The 27285-nt window shown below is 40.7% G+C and overlaps 2 protein-coding genes across 2 annotated transcripts in view; both read right to left on the bottom strand.

Annotated features, from left to right (window-relative positions):
• Nucleotides 1-7295, bottom strand: part of TLL2 (tolloid like 2) — a 135713-nt gene extending 128418 nt beyond the window's left edge. Inside the window, exon 1 of the mRNA XM_061163118.1 lies at nucleotides 7031-7295. Within this exon, the coding sequence (XP_061019101.1) occupies nucleotides 7031-7211 (181 nt within the window). The 5' untranslated portion in view covers nucleotides 7212-7295. The remainder of the gene's footprint in view (nucleotides 1-7030) is intronic.
• Nucleotides 7296-11697: 4402 nt separating this feature from the next.
• The window catches only part of TM9SF3 (transmembrane 9 superfamily member 3), a 60854-nt gene continuing 45266 nt past the window's right edge, over nucleotides 11698-27285 (bottom strand). The window contains exons 10-15 of the mRNA XM_061162272.1: nucleotides 24520-24659; nucleotides 21604-21672; nucleotides 20617-20763; nucleotides 20082-20165; nucleotides 19881-19957; nucleotides 11698-16181 (exon numbers count right to left, since the gene is read on the bottom strand). Coding sequence (XP_061018255.1) covers nucleotides 16114-16181; nucleotides 19881-19957; nucleotides 20082-20165; nucleotides 20617-20763; nucleotides 21604-21672; nucleotides 24520-24659 — 585 coding nt within the window. The 3' untranslated portion in view covers nucleotides 11698-16113. The remainder of the gene's footprint in view (nucleotides 16182-19880; nucleotides 19958-20081; nucleotides 20166-20616; nucleotides 20764-21603; nucleotides 21673-24519; nucleotides 24660-27285) is intronic.

Consider the following 27285-nt stretch of genomic DNA (forward strand, 5'->3'; position numbering starts at 1 on the left):
TAGCTCCTTAGGTGTGCCAGGCACCCTGCAGACAGGCTGTTGTGATGGCTCCTCCTCTCCTCTCTCTGTGCTGGACAGAGGAATAAAGGACACTCCCCACACACATGCCACCCCCAGGAGAGGGTGCAAGATGCTGACTGCAGCAGGAAACAAATGGAAACACGGGTCCCCCTGACGTCAGAGTTGGGGCCCTTCTTGGAGTTTTCTGCCTCCACTGTTGAGCTTCACCTACAGAGCCAGCATCATAAGTCAAAGGAGCACCAATATCGGGTAGAAGGTCTCGGCCTGAGGGTGTGTTTCCAGATGCAAAATGGAAACTATTCCAGCTGTTCGTCTGCTCTGGGGCCTGGACTGGAGGTCAGTGGGGTGGTGTTCTTGCTATCTTTCAGCTCTTGGAACACCCTCACCCAAAAGGGGCTGATGCCTTCCCCTTCTGACCTCCCCTCCCCCAGATGCTGCCCCCTAGCCTGAGTCATGGCCCTGACTGGGACCTCTTGGCTCTGTGGGGCACCTGAAGGCCACCTGTTCTCTACCTGCTCGGTTAGCTGAATCCTCAGCATGGGCAGCTATGTCTCTCTGCAGAAGCCAAGACAGTGTGTTTCCTTCCCTAGTTCTGCCTTGGCCCATCCTTAACTTTTTCCTAAAATTCACCTTTCACTTACTTTTGAGATGCTGTTTGCCAATAATTATCAGATCTGAACTTAAGAATCTCTAAATAACTCTAATACATGAAATCACTTGTTCACGTGTCACAAAAATTCAAATTTCTCTGGAGTGTTTCACCACAAGTTCAGGAAGTACCTGGGAGCACCTGCTCTGTGCTCTAGGGACGTAGATATCCATCACTGAACTCTTGCCTTGTCCAGAAACAGTGCTGAGCACAAGGCAAACATTGTATCACTAAATCCTTGGCAACCCTGAGAAGTGAATATCTGGAGTCTTCTCAAGGGAGGAAACTGAGGCTCAGAGAGGTTAAGTAACTTTCTAAAGGTCACAAACCCTCGCACTGGCAGCAGATTTTGGACCCCAGTCTATCAACTGTCAAAGCCCAGGCTCTTAACTACCTCATGCCCTGCCCTGGGGCACTTCGAGGGTAAAAAATTGGAAACCAGGGTGGACTAAATGCAGCTCCTGCCTGGAGAAGAGGGAAAGATCAACATTTCATTTCCATGCAGCTCTGGAATAATTTGACTCCATCAAACCAGCACCTGCCTGAATCAGCAAGGACACCGAGACAACAGGGATAAAAACAAAGTTGTAAAACTGCCAGCTGCCCTCACCTGGGTGTGGCCCCCCAGGGAAAGACTGGGTGCCAGGGAGATGGTGGCTCCCGCACTAGGGACAGGCTATGCCAGGGAGACAGGCTTCTAGGAGGCACCACAGGAGGCTCACATCTGTGCTTAAGAATCTGGGGTGGCTGCCCCTGCCGTGAAGGAAGGAAACCCTGGGAGTGCTGCCCAAGACTCCAAGTCCCCACTCTCCACTTAGAGCTCTCCCAGGAGGGGCTGCTGCCTACCTGGCTGGTCTGCTTCCCTTTCCAAGCTGACAGCAAGCTTGGAGGGTCCTTCGGCCACGGACCCCATCCATACAGGGCCAGGCAGAGTCATCCTTCCCTCAATCAGCGAATATTGACAAGTACCCGCGATGTGCTGCAGTGCACTGGGCTTACAGCAGTGACCGAGGCGGACAACCGTCACTGGCCTCACACAGTCTGACACTCCAGCCTCACGTCATAATGTGAGGGCTTGCAGGTAGGAGCTGCCCCGGAGAGGGCCATTTTAAAGAGGGCTCTTGGTGACCCCCAAAATGAGGAACTGATTGTAAGGTCACTGTCTCTGGGAAAGAATGACAAGACGGAGTGGGGCCCCAAATTCCAGCAGAAGTTAGGTCTCAAAGTGTGAGTAAGGCCTGCAAACTTGCTCCTGGGAAATGAACTAGTTCCCAGGCCAGCCTCCTCACCCCAGCTCTGCTGCTGTTAGCCATGAGGGACTGCTGACTGTATTCATTCATGGAGGAATATATATGTTTATCATATGTGAAGGCCTGGCACTTATTAAGCCACCAACTGAAAAGTAAAGCTGGCTGTCAACTTCACTTTTATAAACCCAAAAGGCTATGTAGCACTTTACAGTTTACAAGGTATCTGTATATTGTTTCAGCCTTAGGTAGACACTGCTGGTGACCTGAGTCCCAGATCCTCAGTTCCATGCATCCGCTGCATGGCTTCCCACTTTTCTACTTGAGAACTTTTTCTGAATCTAGAGCCCATGGCAACCACACACAGGGGCAGGGAAGTTCATGCCTCAAGAAGTGTCACATTCTCCCAAACTGGTGGCAACAACATAACATGCCCCATTCCACATGCTCTTTTTTTTTTTTTTTTTAGGTGTTTTACATATTTATTTGTTTATTTAGGCTGTGTTGGGTTCTTCTCTGCAGTGCACCCACTTCTCTAGTTGCTACATGCAGGCTCTAGAGCACATCTGGGCTCAGTATTTGTGGAGTATGTGCTTAATCGCAGTATGTGGGATCCTGGTTCACCAATCAGGGATTGAACTCAGGCCCCCTGCATTGGGAGCACGGAGTCTTAGCCACTGGACCACCAGGGAAGTCACTCCACATGCTCTTTTAACAGTATGACTTTAACACTCCTCCCTTGGATAGGTGGGTTATGTTCATGTCCCTTGAATCTGGGAGAGCTTGTAACCATGGCAGAAGAGATGTTACGTAGCTCCCGAGGCAAGGTCATGAGGAAATACAGCTGCCACCTGGTTCCCTTGGGATGCGTGCACCTAGAATCCAGTTGCCATGCTGTGAGGAAGCCTAACCAGCCCACATGGAGAGATCACACAGAGAGGCTACCTGTAGGTTCTGGCCAACAGTTCAACTGAGGCCCTGGGCAATAGCCAGCCTCAGCTGCCAGATGTGAGAGAACCAGTGAGCCTCCAATGATGCCAGCTCCCAGCTGTCAAGTCACCCTCAGCCTGCACGCCTACCCAGCAGAGGCTCAGACACTGTGGAGCAGAGGCAGATCATTTCTGCTGTGCCCTTTCCAAAGTCCTTATCCACAGACTCACCTACACAGTAAAATGGCAGTTGTTCAATACTACAGAGTTCGGGTGGTTTTTAACACAGGGATAGAAGCTGGAAAAGGGAGCAAACAACGAAGAACAGCAGCTTTTGTATAAATGTTCCAGCCTCCTGTTTCCTGGGCAGATAATTCTGGGAGGCCTAGGAAGGGCTAGGTGGGAACACGACCCTATTAACTTAAGGCAGTTACCTGGATTCCTCTCCCTTCATTGGATTTCCTCTTTCCTGGTCATACTTGCCCCTGCTCCCTCACCCTGCTGCTTGGGGTCACTTCCTAAACAATCTATCTACAGACAAGTCCTGTCTAAGACCCTGCCCTCTCAAAAATACAGCTACAACTAGCCTTATGTCTGCCCTAGAAGCAGTTTTGTCCCCATTCCCATTTTGCAGATGAGAAAACTGAGGCACAGAGAGGTGACGGACTTGCTCCAGGCCGTACAAAGAGTAAGAGGCAGGGTCAGGATAAGGATCCAGGCCTCTCACTCTGGATGCAGCTAAGGAATTACGAGTGAGAGCAAGCAGGCTGGAGAAGCTCTCAGAAATTTTGCAAAAGTTGTTCTCAGAGACATGGTGGTTGAAAGGATGTCTTGCAATTTACTCAGTTGAACTCCTGACCTCATTTGCAGTGTCAGATGAAAAGCAAACAGCAGACCCATGGGCCACCAGACAGAGACCACACCCAGGAAGCCCCATGCATCTTACCAGCCCCAGGTCAGGAGCACTTCTCAAGTCCACTCTCATTTCAAGATCATATGATTCAAAAGCATTCCTTTTTATAGCATTAAATAGATTGGCTTTAAAAAATATATTTATTTATTTGTTCAACTGAATCAGGTCTTAGTTGCAGCAGCTGGAATCTTTGTTGCGGCACGTGGGCTTAGGTGTCCTAAGGCATGTGGGATCTTAGTTCCCTGACGAGGGATCGAACCTGAGTTTCCTGCATTGGAAGATGGATTCTTCACCTCTGGACCACCACTGAAGTTCCTCAATTAGATTGTCTATTAGTAAATTTAAGTTTCACAATTCAAAACTTACTCCAAAGATCAGCATGAAGATGTTCTTTCAACAAGTTTCTAGGAAATCTGTTTATCAAGTACTTAACTATAAGTCAGGTACTGTCCTAAGCACACTAACCTATTAGGAATCATCCTTATTTACAAACGAGGAAACTAAGGCACAGAGAAATCAAGTGACTTGCCCAAGGTCACACAGTTTGCAAATGACAGAGTAAACAGTAAAATGAGCAAATGGTAAAAGTGTAAATGACAGAACACTGACCAGTTTGGTCAGCCTCTGAGAGCCTGAGCTGGAACCAAAGGTCACAGAACCACACAGAAGGAAGGAGCCAGGGGCATAAACTCAAGAGCTTGCAAGGTGTGAAGGGGGCTGCTGTGGACTAAGGGAGCCAGCTCCCTGGACCTGGCAGTCTGCCACCCTAACTAGTCCAACAGTGTCACTCTGTGGATGAGGAACTAAGACTCAGAAAGGAATATGCCAAGGAACACAGCTCCTGAGAGGCTAGGAACAGACCCCAGACTCTTTGTCTGCACTCTACATCCTTCACAGAATGGAGACCCCTGGCTCAAGAAGGGCAAGTGGGAGGTGTTTTAGATTTGAAGACCCAAGGCAGGTGCTAGGCAAGGGGCTCTGGCCAAGAGGAGTCAGGGATTAGCATGTGACTGGGATAGGAGGACAGGCTGCCCTTTAAGGTTTGGTTTGAATATAGAACCAGCAAAGGCAGTGTTCTTCGCAAGCCGAGAGGCACGTCCTTTCGCTGAGATGCCAGTCCTTGGTGAACTGCTTATTGTCCTTAGAAGGCTGTCGCCTTGCTCAGGGAATTTCCAGAAGCCTGAACCTATTGATGTCTCCCTTGCCATCGCCCTCTTCTGGACACTCTCAGCATTGGCATGGATGAGGGAGAGGTCAGGGGGTTGGGAGGACACAGGATGGCTGTGGAGGATGCGGGAAGCTGGCTGAAACCTACTTTCCTAGCCCTGCCCGCCCATCCCATCCCATCTGGGAAGAGTCGCAGAACATGCATGCCCTGGTTATCTAGCAATTTCTCTAAAATTATTGGAGAAAAATGAGGCCCCAAGCTGCCTTAGTGTTATTCCACAAAGCCGAGACCAGCAGCTGGAGAGCTCCCAGACAAAACCTATATCTCTTTCACCCAGATTCACAGAGCCCAGATCAGCACTCAGCATCCTAGAGGCGCTCGATACCTTCCCCAGCACACTGACTGCTACCCCAGTCCAGGCCCACACCGCCTCCCACAGGCCCCTGGTTCACATCCAGTAAAATCCAGGATCTGACAGGTGCAGGTGATGGCTGGTGGCTGATCCACTCCATTTAGCCCCCCTCCCAGTTTTGCATCCTCAGTGCCTTTCTTCTCAGGCAAGGCCACCACTCACTGCTCCAGAGGCTCTTCAAGCCTGGTTGGGACCTAGGTCCAGTGAGAAATGGAGAACCTGTCAGGACATGCTACCTGTGGATGTCCTCTCAAACTACCCAGGGATCAACTCTTTGTCCTCCTTCCAACTCAGAAATCCCACAAGGTCCAGCAATGGACTGTTATTCTGGAGAAATCTTCCTTCAGGGTAAGACCAGGCTCTCAAGCCTGGTATGATCGGCACCCTCCACAAGATTCTCAAGTCTTACACTCTCCTAGGTTCTCTGGCCTCCGAGTACCCTGGTCTGCCCCAGATTTCACCGACTTCTGACCTGTCCAACCCAGAGCCTAGACTACACTGGCTGCAGTAACAACAACACAAGCAGTGTCTTCATCATTATTCCATGTGCAGAGAATTTCCCCATAAATTATCTGAGACCTCCGACAATTACTGTCCCCAGTGCAGAAGAGAAAACTCAGCCTACTAGAAGGAGACTGAGACTCTCCTGGGAGTGAGGGGACAGGGCCCACACTGGCCCACGGCACGCCCTCTTTCAACAGAAGTAAAGCACCTTGCCCTTCTGCGCGTGGAGGATGCGAGCTTCCTTTGGTCTCTGCCGGCCGCCCACAGAACCAGCCGGACCCTGACCAGAGATAAACACCTCTACCCGTGGCCCCGGGCCAGGAGCTGCTCGGCGGGCTTCAGACCAACCCTCTCTGGGGAGTGTGAGCACCCCTCGGTTCCAGCTGGGACCTGCCCCAGACCCGCGGCTTTCTTTGGAACATGCGCTCGGGCTTTGCAGCGGCTGAAGCCGCTACCGTTGGGACACACGAGCCCCTAGCGGGAAACTGGAGCTGCAGCGCCCGGGCCGCGATTAGAGCCAGAAAGACCCGCGCGTCCTGGGGCGCGGCTTCCTGTCCGGATTAGAGCACCTGACGGCTTCCATCTCTGCCCGCCCAGGACGACCCCCAGCCGCGACCACAGAGCAGGCTACGCGGAAGTCTGCAGCAACTCGAGTCCTGCTCATTCTCCATCGGCTACCGCTTTCCTTTTGCCTGCTGTGAAGCTTTTCGCTTTTTTAACTCTCTTCCCAAGAGTAACCACAAGATCTTGGGAAACTTTGCGTGAAACTTACAAATGCCATGAAATCGGAGCTCAGACTCCGTCTGAGCCTGGGAACGCCGCGCCCAGCCCGGTTCCCGCCCCTCTGCTCCAGCTCAGCGCGTCCGGCGGTGGCCCATGGTGACCACCTGGCTGTCAGGCGACCCGGGGGCCCGCCCCAGCCCCTGGGCGCCCTCTCGGCCTCGGACACTTTGGGAACATTCCCGCGGCCGCCACCCGGTGCGCGCCGCACACCAGGGGCCAGGACGTCCCAGCCGGAGAGGTATTTAAGCAGTCCCTCTGGGGCATTGTTTTCCCGGGGAGTCCGGGGGATCTCAGCGGAGGGGAAGGGTGACCCGCCCCCACAGACTGCCGCGCTGGCGTGCCCACTACCTCGTTTGCATTTCAAAGGCAAACTTCTGCCGGACTTCCCCGGCTGCGGCACCTACCGGCTTTGCACGGGTCATGGTAATGCTCCAGCAGCTGCTCCGCGCTCTCCTCGCCTTCCAGCGCCGAGGAGTCCCAGGTGGCGTCCCCGAGCCCCCCGGCGTCGCGGGGCAGCGGCAGCAGCAGTAGCAGGAGAGGCAGCAGCAATGGCACAAGGGCCCCGAGCGCAGTCACACGGGGCATGGTTGCGAGCGGCCGGCCAAGACCGAGGGAGCTGAGTGCACCGAAAGCAGGACTCTCGGGCGAGGGACCGCGTACAGAGTCGGGTCGGCGGCAACCCGGCACGGCGATTACGCGCGGCTGCCGGGCATGGCTCGGGCGCGGAACCCCCAGAGCGCGGCGTCCCGGTCCGCGTCCGCGCGCCTAGGAAGCCGCTGCTCGGAGCTACTTGCTCGGCGGCCGAGGCTGCGGCGGCTGCGACTGTGGCAGTGGTTGGAGCAGTGGCCGCTCCGCCCCTCTCCACCCGGGCTGGACCGCACAACCCTCGCCAGGGGCCCCGGGCAGCCAATCACTCGGGCGCCCGAGGCGAGGCCCCTCCTCTTCCCGGCACCTCCGCAACTTCGGAGGAAGGGGAGTGAGGTGCAGATGCTGAAGGCAAGGACCCGGAGCCCGCCGAGCTCCCACCGAGCCCAGGGCGCCCTTCTCTGGGTGTTACAGCGCCTCTGGCCCACCCTCCCTTCAACGCTGCTCCTGAAGATCAAGGCTGGACTTCCCGCCTTGCTTTATTCTCAAAATTCACTTTACAACTCCCGGGTGCACACGTGGGTGAAGACAGGAGGTAGTGGCTAGAGCTCTGAGCGCCGGACCAGAAACCCAATGCGAGCGATCCCCATTACCAGCTCGCTATGTGCTTTTCGGAGAATCATTTCCCTGTAGGGATGAAGGGAATCTTCTCTTTGGGTCGTTTTTGGCGCAGGAAAAAAAACCCGACGATTACGATCCTCTCAGCTTTCTCCACATTCCCTCGTCCAGCCGTGACCGGCGCTTGCTGCAGTAACCACCTAACCTAACGTATGGCTGGTGATATTGAGTGGTTAGAATATAATGATTTAAAATGACGGATTTCCCCTCTACGTGACCCTATCCTCTAGGAAAACAGTGCAAGACGATTCATACAGGGAAAAAGATTGACAAATGAACAGCTGTACCTACTATTTGTGTTAAATTACAGGCATGTTTTATTAAATAAGCCACTCACCATTACCTTGATGGAATAAAAACAACCAATTTCTGAAGTCTGGTTAATTTTTTGCTAATTAAAAACATATGCCCAAATAATGTAAGAGAATAATCAAGAGATATTTGAAACCCCCTCCTATGCTGTACCTTAAATGTAAAAATTGTTAGACTGAGCCAATTTGATTTATAGACATAAAAACGCTATTCCCAGGAGGCATTTCAAAGACCTTTCTACAAAAGCAAAATTGCCCCATTAAGAAGTAAAATACATCAATGTGTAGTCAGCATCACACCCAGTAGAATCTTTTTTCCATTTAAACTGCAAGCAGAAAAAGGGACCAAGATTTCCTTTGTGATTTCCACATGGTTTCACAGCCACCAATGACAAAACAGCAGACAGGGAGCCCAGAGCTGGGCTTTACACAGGATTCTGAATTTCTTGCATTATGATCATCTAATAAGTAGGGTAACAAGTCTTACAACCCAGTAAAGGTTTAACTACTGGGTGTTTTTTCTTGGCCCTTAGAAATGTAAGTTGACCCTGCTTCATGCTGAGCTTTCATCAAATGGGCACATATAGGATGGAGCCAGATTAGGCAAGAAGAACTTGACAGAGGGGAGGGAGTAATCTGGGGCAGGTGGGAAGAGGGAGGGGAATGGATGCCACCAAATGGCAAGGAAGACCAAGTGGCCATTAAATAGGTATGGGAAGGAGTTGAACGTCATTTCTGCCTGAACACTGGAAGGAGTCAAACCCAACGCCATAGGTCTCTGCATTTAACCCAGTGAAGGTCACCACCTGTCAGTAGACAAGTCCACAAAGTCAACATCTCAAAAGCCTAACAAACTTCTGTGACACTTCCAGGTCTCCAGATGGCACTAGGCGAACAGCCAACTGGCCTCATTAGCAGGGAATTCCTCCGGAAAATAGACATTACAGGCGACCTCTTGTGCAAGCACCGAGGTTGTGAGCTTTTATTGCCTCTAATCCCCACCTCGTGAGTAGCTGCCAGGCTTCTCACCAACATTCTTTGCCCAAACATTTTGAAGACAGTCATGCTCTGGGATGAGCAAACTGCAGCTTTATGTCAGATGCCCTGTTTGAATGCTATCTTAGAGGCTACCAAACAAGTATGAACAAACTACTTGAGCCATAATACAGAAAAGTTAGAAACAACTGAAAGTGATGGGTAATATTTTTTCTCAGCTTCATGTTTTCTGATTTCACTCACCACTTTTATGTTTTAAACTCTAATTAGGGCTCAAATAATTTTATAAATGTATTTTTTAATTTCCATGAAAAAAACTAGAGATAGATTTGGAATAAAAGGCTCTGGGATCTAAAGCCACTCAACTCAGTTCCATTAGTTATTTGTGGGTTTCCTCCTCCACAGCTCATGATCACAAGTCCATACAATTGTCCCTTTTCAGTCAGATGTCTGTCATCCACCCAACTCTTTGCTGCTATGCCCTATGCCGAGTTCCACAGCTCTCTTACAGCTGCTCTCAAACGCCTCCACCCCTACAAAGTTTTATCCTCCATAACTACTCTGCAGAGTAGAGGTCCCTTCTTCCTCTTCATGCCTTTCCAGGGTACCACACCACCTTCTCCAAGGCAGGGAGCAGCCCCTTCAGGGTAAAGAAGGCACTCTCATTTGCTGGTTTACTTCTTAGTTTACACGAACTGACCACTGAGACAGTACTTTTGAGTTTTTTAAATATTTCATACTGTTAACGATTTTCAGCAGCCATTTAAAACCTTCTGTGGCTGAGACCCCTACCCAAGCCCATTTAAGGGTGGCACATCAGGCCCTCCATCCACCATCAGGCTGTCCTTACATGTGTATCCCAGCCTTGAGCTCTTGCCATCTCCATTATGGCTACTCACATTGCATTAAACATCTTGCATTCATCCTAATAGAGCCTTGCTGCTCCATGTCTTTGCCGGGCACAACTTCATGACCACACAGGCTGCATCTTCATGCCATTACAGCAGCTACCACACCTATGACACTTAACCTATTTGTCTGTCCCTTCTGGGTCTCTAACCTGTATCAGACCTGTCTTACTCTCTGGACCCTCTTTGGACCCTCTCTTCCCTTCATTGACCTCCAAGGTTAGGTCCCACAATCTTAGTGGCTTACACAGAGCCATAAGAACTGTGACATGGGCCAGTTTAAATGACTTATGTCAAAATCCCCCCTACAACTATGTCCTCCATTTAAAAAATGTGAAACTCCTACCACCTTAAGTATGCAAAACCTTGAAGATAACTTTAAAAACATTTGTAGACTGCATTATCATTGACTCCATGTGTCTCAACACAAATTTATTCCCTCCCATTCTAATGTTAAAACTGTTGATTAGCTATTTACTAAAAGCTCTCACTGTGAAATTCAGAAGTTGGTTGTATAACAGTTTCCTCTATTAAACTCCTAGTTTTCCAACCAGACAAAAGTGCCCACTAAAGAGATCTAAAGTACCCAAATTTGCACCAATTTAAACTATTCAGCTAACAAGAATTTCCAAGTAAGGTGTCAACTGGGGCTGGTAATAAAATCAGGGGGAGAAAAGAATCAAGGAGGCTAACAAGAATTTAAATAACTAGTTAAAACTCAAGATGAAAAAAAGTACAAATAGACTTGGAGAAGTTCGCCACTACTTTTGATATATTAGTAGTACAATAAAAACAATCCCATCCATTGCTATAGAACACTCATTTCCAGCGTGATCTCTATGAGTATCTCTTCCGTAAGCCGGAGAAGTGACGTCCCCATTTTACAGTTACAGCCGTCAAAACAATAGGACCTAATTTTGATGACTTCTGGGCTAAAAAGGAACTCTTTAGCTGCTCTAGTTTCTTAAAATGTAGCTGACTATGCTATCAGCTTCACAGGATAGTTGTGAGAGGATGCAAGTGAAACTGTTGTGCAACAGTAGTACTAGACAAATACCAAGTATTCTCAATCAGGAGAATGACAGGGACAGAGGGGTTTGAATGCTGGAGTCAGAGTTTATACACAAAGAGTCAAAAGAATGGTAATGAGAGAAAAAATCATTTCTTAAAAACACAAATTTGATTCATTATACCATTCTTCCCACTTTCTGTACATTTTTTCCCTCAAAGTATGAAGTTGGGGAGAATACCCAAATCTCAAGTTTTAAATCCTTTGTTTCAGGGGTCAGCACACTATGACCTGCGGGCTGTTTCTGCTGTTTTATTGGAACAGGGCCATGCTCATTAGCTGATGTACTGTCTCCCATGGCTGTTGTGCTACAACGGTAGAGCAGTTGTGACACAGACTGTACGGCTCTCAAAGCCTCAAATATTTCCTATTGGGCTTTTTACAGAAAGCTTGCTGACCCCTGCTTTCTTTAATTGTGGAAAGCTATTAGTAATCTCTTCATATGCGTGCCAATAATAATGGGTTATCCTTTATGCTTGGATCATCTGTTTCAAAAAGGAAAGAAATAAAGCATCCGAGGGAAGAACATTTGACTTTTTATTACTTTTAAAAAATTCAACTTCGGTTAGATTAACAGACTAGATTAGAACTTCAAACGTGATACATTATATACTGCACTGGATTTCTATTACTAAAAAGTCAGTTGGAACATGGCCTACACAAATCACGGGTGAGTACAAAAATGGAAGTCATCACTGAGTAGTAACTGTTTCCTTCCAACTCTGTCACCAATTGTCCATACTCCGGGGATTTATAGGTTCAAGTCTGACACAGCTGAAAAAGCCCAAGTGGGACTGCTTTTCCAAAGATACTCTGTTGTCCTTCAAATAGAATGCCATGTTATTTCCTCCTTTCCCTTAAGCTCTTACTTTTAATGTTTACAACCTTCAAATGACCTAAACTGGTGAACTGGGGCAAGCACACAAAATGCTGCTTTATCAATTATTAGCCCCGTTCACCAATACTTCAAGATGAACACTTTTCACAACAGCTTATTTCCATATCCTAGTAACAGTGAAACAAGAACTTAATTTTTGCTTTGTCTGCACAAGTCTGCCTACAGCTCTAAAGAGGTCAAATCAGATGGCTTTTAGAAAATGCTCACAGAACAAGAGTTATTCCTCAAACTGAATGTAAATCTTATAAACTTTCTGCACCAATATGTCAACTTTCTGATCTACCTTACTTCTAAATCTAGTCTATTTCTATACACACTTCCAGTCTTGCTAAATTTTCACTTCTCTGATCTCCTTAACATATTGTTAAAATATAGCTTCATAACTATGCAATTTTTGTGAAGATATAAAACATTCATGAATACTTGTATTTTCATGTCACTACTCCTGTTAATTACGTGCCAATAAATCAATAGAATTAAGCACTAAGACACACTTAAAACCCAGATGAAACTGCAGTGTATAGATTACAAACAGGCTTTTCTTTCTCAAAATTCCTACACAGAAGCCCTTCGATATGTAGCCCTTCCTGAACAAACTGCACTAATTTTTTTACATTTGTAAAAAAAAAAAATTAGGAAATCTTCAACTAATATTTATTTGCAAAACATTTGGCATATGGTGATCAGTAAACATTTAGGAAACAAAAGCTTTATCAAAATGAATACAATTTGTGGATATATAACCCTGAATAAAGTGGTTTTTGGAAGAACTGGAGTTTGCAGCAACCACCTTTATAAAGGGATCCATCCACTCTCAATGGAAAACACTCAAGCATACCATTCATTATGTTCAGAAATCACCACAATGTAATTAATTCCAAGGGCATGGGGCTTAATTTATGGGCAAACTCCATACAATCCAGAAGCTCAACATGATGGATGCTTTCCCAACTTTCCAGTCACTACATTTCCACCTTATCCTACTCTTGCACTGCCAGGCTCCTCTGTCCATGGGATTCTCCAAGGCAAAAATACTGGAGTGGGCTGTCATGTCCTCCTCCAGGGGATCTTCCCTACCCAGGGATCAAACCCAGGTCTCCTGCGTGGTAGGCAGACTCTTTATCGTCGGAGCCATCAGGGAAGCCCACTCTTGTACTAGAGTATACGTATTAACAATGTCACTAGTGTAGCTAAGTTTCAGGTGAAGCGTGCTTACAGATACAAATCCCCAGTTTGTGAGAATATTCAAAACTTCAGTTGCTAAGTTGAGCAAATGTTAATAAATGAAAGACAAATAGCATTTATGAAGTGGAAAAATCCTACCCTTTGATTAACTTAAATAATATATTTTGCTATTCTACAACTGAAAGCTATGGAACTAAACTATTTGTGGATTACATCTTCTTCAAGACACACACACACACACACACACACACACACACACACACACACACACACACACACAAAACCCAGCCCCTCTACAAAGCCATAAACCAATACCTATTTTCTAAAGGACTTTTCAAGGTGACTTATACTCATTTTAATAGTTCTTCACATATTTGGATATTACAAAATTATTTTTCAGTGAAGATTCCAAAGATTTTCAAATACAGATTAGTTTAGTAAAAGAACTGGTGTACCTGAATGCAGCTAAATCACTCATTCTTTAAAAACCCTGTATCTTACCTGAAAGATTCATGAGAAACAAATTTCATTTTATAAAGATAGAAGCTTGCCACCCAATTTACAATATATCAGATAGACTCTATGTTCTTGTAAGAATTTTACATGTAGTTTAAAAGTTATATAATATAAGCCATTAAGTACTAACTTTTAGTTTTCTTATTAGATCTTAAAGGCAGGTGTGAGAAAAAACAGAAAATGAAGGAACTAGCAGGTTACACTTAATATTTTGGCTTGAAGAAGACGATTTACGAAGAAATTTTGATCAAATTTCTGTTTGTTCATGTCAGTCATTAAGTACTAACTTTTAGTTTTCTTATTAGATCTTAAAGGCAGGTGTGAGAAAAAACAGAAAATGAAGGAACTAGCAGGTTACACTTAATATTTTGGCTTGAAGAAGACGATTTACGAAGAAATTTTGATCAAATTTCTGTTTGTTCATGTCAGTCATATTTAAGTGGTAAGAAATCAAACTTGCCACCCTTTATAGTCTTTAATGCTATATTAAAGGATGCAGAGTCTATTAATTTACAGAAACATATTTTGTAATAAAAACACCTTGTGTAACTCTTGAGTGGCATGAACTTCATGTTAAGGTTTAAATACATTAAGGTTAAAATGTTTTGAGTCTTTCTAAAAACACCAATATACAGTATAGTTTTTAGGTGGTCATTTGCATAGCAAACTATTAAACTAGAAACTCAATGGTTCTAGGAAAACTTCACATTATGGACCGTTCCAGAAAGATGTATTCAAAATTAAAATTACTTCTCTTAGAAAACTGTAAGCTTTATTTGCTCATCCTCTAGTACACTAACCACTTTTACCCATCCCCACTTTACATAGTACACTGACCTGAACAGATTTTGTGCCACAATTTCATTCAAAGGGCTTCTCATTCATTTTGTGACTGCACTGGATAATCTAGATGAAAGCAATATTGGGGATTTTAAAGTATGGGTCCCTTATATCAGAAAAGCATGATAAAAAAAACCCCTGCATTCAGTAATACTGTCTTTTGAAAAGATATCTTCAAATTGCAAACACATGTATTTTCACAAAACAATTTGGTCAGGAAATTTTATTTTAACATTCTAAAGCAGTAATGCTTCAGATGTTACTTAAGTGCCCCAGACAGGATTAACAAAATTAAATGTTTCTAAATTACAAATTTGGCTCCTGTAGGGAGTCTCAGGAAGAAAAACAAAAGAAAACAATCCCCCCTCCCAAAAGAAGTATGACACACACATTTTGAAGAAACCCCAATGTTTCATGCACTGGTAGGCAAGATGTAAAAAGCCACCCAAATTCACACATTTCTACACCAATCATCATCAGAAAAAAGTACTCCGTAGTCAATCTGTACATCCAAATGCATTTGGGAATCTACACCTACATTACATTATTTAATGTTATATACATTTATTACCCACCCCCCTTGTTTTTAATAATTTCTTATGTAAAACCTTCATTCAAACCCAAAAAAGATGTAAGACTAACTTGGGGGGAGGGGGCAGATAATCACTTTAGACATTCAGTTAAAATGTAGTTTATCTAAATCTCAAAATGTTTAATAAAAACAAATATCTTCTCCATTTAACAATTTGCTTTCTAACTGTACAGTAAATTGCATTGTAGAGAGTACACCTCTATCTTCAAACTGTATCTTCTTTGGATGGAATTAAGATGTAACTGGATAGTTTTAAGATAAATAAATGGGAAGTTGGTCCAACTAAGATGACAGCAGATATATTACATGCAGGATTTAATATTTTAAAATTTTCTCTTAAAAAAAAAAAAAAGGATGCAGTTGAATTGGGGGCGGAAAAAAAGCAGGTCAAAAAAGAACCCAGGTTCAATATATAAAAATGTCCCACAACAGGTTGATGATGGCAGTAAAAATAAGAGAAAAAAAGTAATCTTTCTGGAACATCATTTTTCAGTATTGTAGAAACACTAGTGCCAGGAAGATTTCTATTCATGTAATTTTAGCATCCAAGTTTCCCTCTATTTATTTTATTGGAACAAATGCTTTAAATAAACTATTTGTCCTCTTCACTGAAGAGAGCTGGTCTATTTCATCTTTAATGAGCTAGTTTTTGGGGAGTTTAGCCATGTACTGTAGTAATGCCTACTGCATAAAATCCAAGCATTTGCTGTGAACAGTTGGAGAAAGCAGTCAGTAAGAACCTAGGATCAATGGAAATAGATGTTACTTTAAGCCATCCACGAAAGAGACCCACAAAGTACCCAGTGTTAAAGCCCAAATCTCTTCTTGCGCCTTTTTTTTTTTTTTGCTGTGCAAGTTCCACCCCTGTGAAAGAGAAATTGATCCGAAGTTCCAGGCTTTCTTGGGTCTTTAGTCAATTTTCACATTAGTATAGATTTTTCGGACAAAGGCACTTGTTCCCATGTAACCAATTGCTCCTGTAAAGATAAAATAAGATGTTTTGAAACAAATACATACAGAGCATATACCCATCATTTACAAACAAACACTAAATGCTCTCTGCTCTGGAAAGTTATTCTTTTTTTAAGATAACATCTAATGTTAGCATTCTCCCTAAACTTACTAAAATAGTGTCACTTGTTTTGCAAATTACCTGTTGCTGTCATATACCAAGTCTGGCCTGATGTAACATTTTTATAGTTAAATATCAATTATTTCATGAATTATGAACTATATGAATTAAAATAATCTCTTAAAAAGACAGAATAATTTCAGAATGACAAACATCCATTAAATGGAAAAAATAAGTCTTTTAAAAATTTAAGCATAGATTATTCTAGGTTATTAAAACAATACTAACATGTTCTCCAAACAATATGATACACTTATGGATAATTTAGTAAGAAGTGACTGGGGGTTCTCTCAGGGAAGGACTGAGACCCATGGCCCAATAGCATCTGAAGCTCTAGAGAGGACACATTTCTGATGACTTCCTTTTTATGTTTAAATGTAGAAGCTGTGTGACTGGTAGAAAGGTAGGCATTTGAGGACATGGATGAGAGAGACAGATAAGTAGATCAGGAATTTTGAAATGCTGTTTTTGAATAATTAGCCTCAAATAGGGCCCAAAATATCAGAAAGCAGGGGTGTTTCTGTTTTGTTAAATTAAGTTTCTGCCTCCTAGCCCTTAAAAAGTACTTGGCACATGGTAAGATACTCAATAAATATTTGTTGAATCAATGAATTAACTGTATAGTTCTTTACTGAAAATACTAAGAGATCTTTAGAACAAGACAGGTGGTCATTCGTATGATAGAGAAGATTCTCCACTGGATTTACCATCAAAGTCTAAAAGTCACTCTTCCGTGAGTTAATGATACACACACATACACCTAACTGGCTACCTTTGAACTAACTTTTATTCACCCAAGGTGTATGCAAGGAAAAAATAAGTCTTTCTGCCTTTCCTATACATATGTAAACTGTAGCTCAATGGAATCAAATGGCTGATGAAAGGAAGTTTCTCCTTAGAGAAGTGTCCCAGCTAATAAATATAAAAGGAACAATGGAATGAAAATATTGTAACCACTAATGAACTTAGTGGAAGAACTAGGCAATGATCATCAACGGCTGCTAACCTCACAGAGACAACCAGACATTTAAGTGCCTCCTTATGAAAGTTTACAAACCACCTGTTAAGTGTTATTGGACAGGTATTCTTGAGTTGATCAGGTCTACAGATCTAACTACCACTTTACAGGAAATACAGGGAAAAGCACACAGAGAAACATTAAATAATACCTTAGGGATGCAATCAGCCTAACCCAGAGTGAAAAACTCAACAGGATTTCAAACAAACAAACCTACCAAAACCTAAGTTTCTTAAGTAATTGCAAGGGAAAAGAGAGTAAACATCAACAGATTTAAAGCTGCTTAAAAGACAGTTTTACCAAGCAATGCATGGACTTTAATTGGATCTTGATGCAAACTGTATTAAAAAAGAAATGAGGATGTGTGGGATAAAAGTGAATACTAAGTGAATATTTGAGCACCTTAGGAAATTATATATATATATAAATATTATTATATAATGCATTCTCATATATTATAGCTATATAATAATTATATAAACACTGCACATTTGATGTATCTATATACCCACATGCATATACACACACACACAAATATTTACAGCTAAAATGACATGAAGCTTGAGATTCACATCAGAAAAAAAGGAGGTAAAGTGGGAAAAGAACGAAGACAAGACAGGATACAAGTTGACAATTCCTGATGTTAGGTATGTTAGGTACATGGGGACTCACTACGTATATACTACTGTTTCTCTTTTTGTATATATTTGAAAATTCCCCATAATTAAATATCAGAAATATTTTAAAAACCCACTCAGACAATAAAGGAAACCTATTTTTGTAATAAATAGACACTTATTTTAATATGAAATTATATTATCCTTGAAAATTAGTGATAATTCACCTTAAAATAGCTATATATAAGTTCTTACAAGATAAGTGGAAATAACCATTCAATTTTAAAAACCTGAATTCTTTTTAATTTAAAGTATCTGTAAAATTTTAGGTAGAATCAAAAATTTAACTGGCACAATACAGTACTAGTCCATTAAGCAAATTCAATTTTCAAGACTTATAAAATATTGTTCCCTTTTGAGCAGAGATATGCTTAAAAGCAAAATAGTGTCAATCTAGAGAATCATTTTTCTTAATCTTATGACTATCTCAAGAATAACCTTATAAAATATTACTTTATAAAAGGAAGAGACTGAATATGCTCTCTAGAAAAATAAATGTCTTGGGAATAATACCAAACTTAATTTTTTAAAAACTAAAATGCTATGCTCAAAACATAAAGTCTGCAGCAATCTAATTATTTCCCCCTTAACAAAATTATTTTTTTTCTACATTACAAAATATATATATTTTTCTTTCAATTACTGATTGAAAAAGCATATTAGCAATATAACCAGATGAGTATGTATAATTTTTGTATTATGATGACATTTTAATCATTTCCAGTGTGAACTTGTTCCCCTCCCTGACAAAAACAGATTAGCACTGAAGGCATATAAACCCATTAAAGAATAAATGTTGGGACATTGCCAGAACAGCAGGGAACTATAAATGTGCCAGGACTGTCAGGCAGCAAGATGAAATTTCAACAGGAAAAGCATTCAAAAATTTAGCTATTAAGTAGGGGCACTACGATTCACAATCAAGACTGGCCCCCCAAAGTCCTGCTCCTCCCCAAAACTCCCCACCACGTCTCATATGCCTCACCACCTAATAACAGACCTGCATTATACCTGGTGCTTTATACACATGACACTATTACAGATAACTTCTCTGAAAGATATGCCCATTTTATAGATTAGAAAATGAGACTTAGGTTAATATGCCCTCCCATGGCCACAAAGGAGGTTAAGTGGCAGCATGGAGATTTAATCCAGATTTCTTAAGGTTTCCAGTTCATGTCTTTTCCATTTTTCATGGTGCTTCTAAAAAGTTCTTTCATTTTCTAGCTATTTCACACACACTATACACTCTATTTATGGTGATAACTATTACCTCTTCCATTTAATGGAAGACTGTAATACATCCATGAAACAGTTGATATCAGCCTCCTTTTATAGATGCTTGGAGAGCTTGGGGAATTGGATCAAGGTATAGAACCACAGACTGCACAGCCAGAACTTAAGCCCGGTGTGCAAACACCCAAGTGTGTACTCAGAACCAGTCAACTGTGCTGCCTCCTGGACACTCTTACCTCAATGAACAGGGGAACAGAAACTTCCAAACAAAAATCATTTGGCCAAAACCTTAACTTGTTTACACAATAATCTTTTCCAAACAATCTAAGCTTAAAAAAACAAAACGCAATTCTCAACATGAATGAAAAACTAATTGTGGTATGGGAAATAGTGCTATACACAATTATTAAAAACAGAAAATTAAAGAAATCAGTGAGGTAATAAATTAGATTTTGAGGAATAGTTAAAAGGACTGAAATCAGATGTCTGAGTTTCTTTTGGTGTTCCTGATCAAACAATAGAAGGTTATTTCTCAGTTTCCAAAAACTGTATTTTTCTGATTCAGAAACACTCAGAGATTTACTCATGATATTCCAAGAATTTCAGAACTTACCACACATTATCCCCAAGGCTGTGCTAAATACCGCCATATATCCAAAGTAAAATGATGTTTGAAATAAGCCATACATCCTGAAATAAAACCAAAAAATCATATACAGCATATCCATTTTTACTTTCAACATAAGGCCTAAATTCTAGCATTTAAATGATACTTAGTTTCTAAAATACAAAATGAGAAAATGTCTCCACTTACTTTGTTTTGAAAAAATAGTAGTAAAAGGAATACATGTAAACATAAATTGCAGTGGATGCAGCAGAGAGAAAACTTGTCCATTGCCTAAAGAAAAAAAGTAACTCTTTTGAATGGATCGCACTGAAAGATTTTAAAGCAAAGCATTTTATAAAAACATCCTTTATGATTCTATATATATAAAAACAAATGCATGTATAATGGCATTTAAATATATCAACAAGGAGAAAGCCGAAGAACTGGAAGGAGAGATCCTAAATTTTGTCAGATTTCTAATTACAAATGACCCTAAATAAACCATTTCCTTTTTCAAATGTCTCCTCATGTTTAAAATAGTGACCCTCATTAATACTCCCAATTTTTTTGACTGATACTATTCCTTTCTCTAAAATCGTCAATATTTTTATAATTGAAAAAACTCCTACACTATCTTAAGAAAACTTGTATATAGATTTTTACTTCACTTGATACATTTCAAATGCAATCTTATTTTACATTATATGGTCCCCAGAAGCTCCTCCCAGAAGTAAGTACTCACCACCTGTAATCCTCTGCATTGAGTAGAAAGTACGTGCACACGATGGTCACACAGACAGTCACGATGCACAGGATGACGAGCACCAGCATCATGAAGCCATAGACATAATAGATCTTGTATGCCCAGAAAGAGGTGAAGATGAAATACCTAAATACAGCCCAACAAAGACACAGTTCTCCAATCTTTATTCATAAAACTTACCCTGTTCTTGCTAAATCTCATCTGCACCTTAGTTATCACTTAAATCTCAATATTTTTCTTCCAAGCAACTTTCAACAGTTTCCCTTCCTCCCCTTTCATCTCTAAGTAAACTGAATAAATGAGAAGCTTTAGGAGTGTACTGTGGAAAAGAAAAATGAAAACAGCTAAAAATTCATATTTTTAAAATAAATTCTCTCATTTATTTTTTTCTGCATACTACTATACAAGCAACACAGTTTACAAAACACCCGATTAAATTTTTTAAAAAGGTTTGATATGGTAATAATGTATAAAATTAGGAAAATAAAAATAATTAGGCAAAGAAAGTCTAAGAAAGCTCTATGCCATTTTCACAGGACTGCAAGAGAAAGGGCACTATGATTTTATACCAAAAAAAGATCCTTTCCTCTAATTCCATTACCCAAGCCATCATTAAAACAAAAAGGATTTTTTTAACCTCTTTTCTTTTTCTTGTTCCCTTCTGCTTGCTAGTTACCTTATCTATTACCCATTCTTTCAACAGATATTTACAGAAGCCCTACACATATCAGAGAAGCAGCGAGAACACAGTTAAACAGTCTCTACCCTCAAGGAGATGAGTTCAGCGCGGAACATCAATAAAGGGACAATCATGACGCACCATGACAGGCACTTCACCAATGCACCTAAGAGGAGCATCTAAGCAGTGCTCTGGGCAAGGGAAGGGGGAGGGACCCTAACTCCCATATTTCCTTTATCTTATTACAATGAAATCTCTCCAAACATAAATACATTGCCAAAACTTACATTTCAATAAAGATTGAGCCAAAAGGTAAAATTCCTCCTAGGCAAACAATAACTGCAGGCTCCATGAACCTGGAAAATATTGAAATTAGCAGTGAACTTCTAGTATGATTTCCACATTATATTAACTCTGATAACAGGAATCGTTGGTACTTAAAAATAATCTAAAGGACAGAAATAAGCCAGTAAAGAGAAAAAACAAAAATTCAAAGAGGCACAATAGTGAAATGGGATTTCAAATTAGCCATAGTTAAAATTTTATTGTTAAAATTCTTTTTGGCATTAAAGCCCAAGATAAGAATTTCAGGAACACAAATTCTTGCTACTGGCAGAACTCAAGAAAAACTCTGTCTCCTCCTGATCTATACTTTACAGTAACTTCTAAAAATTTTAGTCCTTTACTTACAGAAAGCCATAGGAAAAGAAAATATAAGTTTTGAAACTGCCTCCCCCATCTGAAATAATGTTTCCCAAATTGTGGCCTTGTCAGTCTCTTTGCTCATGCTTTCCTTGGTTCAGTAATTCCTTTTCCTTTGAATTATACAATTAAAGTATTATGAGTTCTGAGTTATAAAAGGAGTCAAAGAATGACTCAAAAATAAAATTCAAACCTCACTTCATTTACTCAACAAATATTTACTGATTGCAGTCAGTAATTCTCCAACCCTGAATGCCCTCCCTTGTCTCATATTTCTTTTCCTACAAGTACTGGCTCGAGTGTTCTCCCTATAATGCCCTTCCCAAGTCTCCCAGCCAGAGGTGGGTTCTTCGACTGCCTTCTGAATGTAACTCCAAGGCTGCACTTACCACACTATACTATACTAACTACTTATATAATTACTCACTAGATTATAAACCCTGGCAGGCAGAAGCTATTCATCTAGGTATTCCCAGTGCCTGGCATAGTACACTGCACATAAAAGACAGCAAACTACCGTTTCTGACATGAACAAACTACAAAATTGAGAGGAAAATGAGTTGAGAGCTGAAAAAAAAAAATTAAAGATCATTTAATCTCGTCTCCTTTCTTCCTTTTATAAGAAGTCAAGATCCACAGAGGTTAAAAATGACTTGCCTGCCAGATCTAGGATGTGGATTTTGGTTCCCATATAATGACATAGAGAAAATGAAGAGACATGTGAGCCTTTCCTATACCTAAACATCACCCATGGTTAGTAAGAGTACAGGTTACTCCTTCCTCTCACCAATCTAGTGACCCAGAGCAACTTTTGTGATTTCTGACTAGGCTTTTACTTTAATCTTATCCTCCTAAGTAATGTGTGAAGGAACATCAGGATATCAATGGGCCTTAACAGGCTAATCTTGATTTGAAGAAGATAAAACTGACTTTAAAACACAGACTACAGACATCCTCATAGCACTAATCTAAAAAAAAGAAAAAAAAAAATAGAATATGTATAATTCCTAAGACTAGAACAGATCACTCTCCTTTAAATTATGAGGCTATTTTATCCAGCTTCCACTTCTGCAAATGTCTACATACCTCCAGGTCTTCAAAAGACTGTATAAGTACTTGAAAATAAGTAATATTTATAATACAGCAAAATATCTATGAACAGAGGCATTTCAATATATATCCCCTATTATGAATATGTAGAGTCTACCATATAGTTGTTTTAAATGAGATGAGGAATAAAAAAATATGCAGTAAGATTGTTCTATTTATGTCTGTAAGAATTAGTAAAATAAAGAATGCAGAATAGCATAAATCAGCACTAAAACATTCAATATGCTAATTTTAAAGGGCAAAACATATGCACAGTGAGTTCACATTTTATTCAAATTTGAATTACAAAAATTAGAAATATAAACATATTAGTGATATCTCATTTTATGTCCAAGGTTGAAAAAATATAAACCATCTCAAGTTAAAAATCCATCAAGAATCACTATTTCAAAGCCGACTAAATGAACTATTAACTATGTTTAAACTACTGCAATAGAAGAATAGCTTTAGCTATTAAACAGAAATACCTGTCATCTTTTTGTCAGGATTAAATCTTGAATTACGGGAGATTCTCAAAAATACATTTTGTGCATAAAATGACAAAAATGTATCTAAGAGATTTCTATACTACCCCAGAAGTGAAGATAAAGAACATAGGTCAGTAAATTATGTGCTCAGTCACATTCAACTCTTTGTGGCCCTATGGATTGGAGGCCGCCTGGCTCCTCTGCCCATGGAATTTTCCAGGCAAGAAAACTGGGGTGGGGTGCCATTTCCTACTCCAGGGGATCTTTCTGACCCAGGGATTGAACAGGCCTTTCCTGCATCTCTGGCATTGGCAGGCAGATTCTTTACCATTAGTGCCACCTGGGAAGCCCTAGTTAATCTCTCAACTGATTCAAAATATATGACTATAATGTGTGTCAATTTTGTTTTGAATAAAAAATGTGGAAAGGACACTGAAATTGTAAGCCAGGTGTTGACAAACTTTTTCTGTAAAGGCTCAGATAATATTTCATGTTCTACAGGTGATATGGTTGGTGTCTGTCATAACTGTTTAACTCTGATGCTAGAGTGGAAAAGCAGTCATAGACAATATGGGAATAAACAGGCGTGGCTATATTCTAACAAAACGTTATTTATAAAAACAGATTTGGTTTATAGGCTGCAGTAATACAACAGCTGCTGCGTTAGGTCCTATCCGCCTCTATGAACTAGTGTACTGACCAAAGCATTTGATTTCTCTGTGAATGGCACTAATATTCAAAAAGTTAAATAAAGATACCATTTATTATTACTCCTAACAATATAAGTTGAAGGAGAAAGAAAAAGACAAATCTTAAGTTTAAACTTATAAATACATGCCAATTCTAAAAGTTATGTATACGCAATAGCCTTAAGAATTTATATATTGTGAGAAGCAATCAAAGAAAATTTAGCATTCTCTTTACCATTTTTTCTCCGGTATGGGACGAGGCACAGCATTGACACGACAAGGAAAGTTGGGTTGACCTGACAGATTTCGGCCAAGTATTGTACCAACAAGATTTAGAGGAAGGATAACAAAAAAACAGATGCAACAAACAGCCACCTGTAAATTAAATTAAAATGTGTGTGATTACTCAGAGAACAATAATATTAACAAAAACAAATAAAAAGGATAAAAAAATTTAAACACAATTTGATTATAAAAGAAAATGTTTAAGTTCAAAATGGGTTAAAATTGTGCAGAATACATACTAATAGCAATAGGAAAAGAATGTCCTTTAATATATTAGAATTAAACTAAATACAAGTTGAACCATATTTCCTATCAACTGTAGCTCCCAATATTTCCTATTCTTGCACACTGCCCCTGCCATAGTTCTTTTTTCTCTGTTTCAGCTGTCATGATTTTAACATATCCTTTATCTTTTATCATTATAACCAACTTATTTACTTGCCTATACTTCACTGAGCTCCTAATAAGCTCAAAGACCTTTACACGTGTTATTTCCCTACTTCAGAGGTGAAGAAAATGAGACAGAGAGGCTACGTGACTTCCCATGATCACACAGTTTAGTAGGTAGCCAAACTAAGATTTCATTTCAGATCTGCCTGTCTCATTCTGTCTGCTCGTTTCTATTCTACAGTGCTTTAGGATCTTAAAAATAAGAAAACATCACTATTTATGCACATATGTATATTACTAAAATAATATGACTATTTCTCTGCCTATTAGTAATCCAAAGTCTAACATTACAGGGGAGACCATACAGAGATTCTAGAACCTAAGTTAGGGAAGCATTTTTTTTGTGATTTTTTTTCTTTTTTATATAAACTTGTATTCTTACAGAGACACACTCAAGCTCTTTCCAGCCACCATGTAAATCAGGATTAGTTCACTCTGAACTTCTAAAACTGAAACAGAACTGAATCACCTCTAGTATCTCTCAGATATATATTTTGGGGTTCTAATAAATCAACAGTGAGAGAAACGCTGAATGAAAATTGTGAAGAAATTAACTGAGAGAAATGAAGAGGTGTGGGGTAGAAAATCCACAGTGATGACATGAGAAGTAAAGAATCTAATTTGAAGCAACATTACTGAAAACTCTACATCTTCATTATACCCTGATGTGTGCTTGCATGTGTTTAGACAAACCAAAGGGCATCATCATTTTCCCTTCAGGTCGTGCTTAGTCGCTCAGTCGTGTCCATTCTTTGCAACCTCAGGGACTGTAGCCTACCAAACCCCTCTGTCCATGGGGATTCTCTAGGCAAGAATACTGGAGTGGGTTGCCATGTCCTCCTCCAGAGAATATTCCCAACCAGGGATCAAACCCAGGTCTCCTGCATTGCAGGCGGACTCTACCATCTGAGCCACCAGGGAAGCCCAGTAAAACTCGTACAAAAGTAGGAGAGTTAAGAGTTCTGACATTCCATTTTAAAGCTCAGACTTAGAAACTCAAATCAGTGGTATCTCAGTTTAGATGTGTTAATAATATGAATTTTTGCTTATATGAATAATAAGAAAAGGTGAAACATAAAAAATAGGCAGATGTTTTAAAGATATTTTAAATACTAGGATATATTGTGAATTATGCATATCCCATATTTGGGGGTTGAATTCTGTCTCAATTTTTGTTGTTTTTTTAATTATTATTTTGCTACCATTAAGTATATAAAACTCATAAATATTAAAACATTGTAATAAGAGACCTACATATTTTCCCTTAATTTACCAGAACTCTAATTTCAAACAAGGACTGAAGAGAAGTTATTGAGAAAACATTCCTATGTGGAATGACATGGTCTAGCAAAGTAGTTTTCAAACTGTTCCACAGAACCCTCAGGTCCTGCTGAAAAAAGTTTTAGTTAGGAATCCCACAAGCACTTGATTTGAATATCCTTTTGAAAATAGCTTTTTTAAAAAAATTATTTTTAACTGTGAAAAAAAATAAGGTGGGAGAAGGGTCAAGAGGGAGGGGACATATGTATACCTATGGCCAAGTAATAGTTGATGTATGGCAGAAACCAACACAATACTGTAAAGCAATTATCCATCAACTAAAAATAAAATTTAAAAATAAAGTAAAGATAAAGAGCAACAAAAAAATAAACAGACTCAAATTATTTTCATACCAAATATTAATACCTGGAGATACCACAATCAGGTTAACTCATTTCATGTAAACTTCAGAATAAAGTTTCTTCTGCTATCTCTGTATTATATGTATATATATATTTGAACTCCTACTAAATGTATCACTGATTAGGAAGGCCTACACTGGTCTTTTGTTCTTCTGTCCCATACCCCACTCCCACCCAATTCTGGCCTGCACATATTTGCTCTTTAAAAGCTTTATAAGCAAATGCACTACAGTAAATGCATGTCACAAGCAATTAAGTGGCAGGTGAAGTGAAGGCATACCCTGCCTGTGTGCTCAAAGCATTAACAACAGTCAATAAAGGAACCAATAAACAGTCTCATCAAGACATTATCACTGTTTATATTTGTTTAAATCCCCTCCCCTTTTTCCTGACTTTAATACATGGTAAAAATGTGAGCAGTATGTTGGAAACTATTAGTGACTGAACTGTGAAACCAATTTCCTACTCCTTTATGTCCAAGTTCTGGATGAGTTTACTTGAAGAAATACTCTGAGACTGCAAGGTGAGTTGTTAAACAGTCACATGGAACTAAATCATCTGTGAAGTCAGAATTTTTCTCAGTA

Source organism: Dama dama, chromosome 15 (genome assembly GCF_033118175.1).
Source record: "Dama dama isolate Ldn47 chromosome 15, ASM3311817v1, whole genome shotgun sequence".
Lineage (NCBI taxonomy): Eukaryota > Metazoa > Chordata > Mammalia > Artiodactyla > Cervidae > Dama > Dama dama.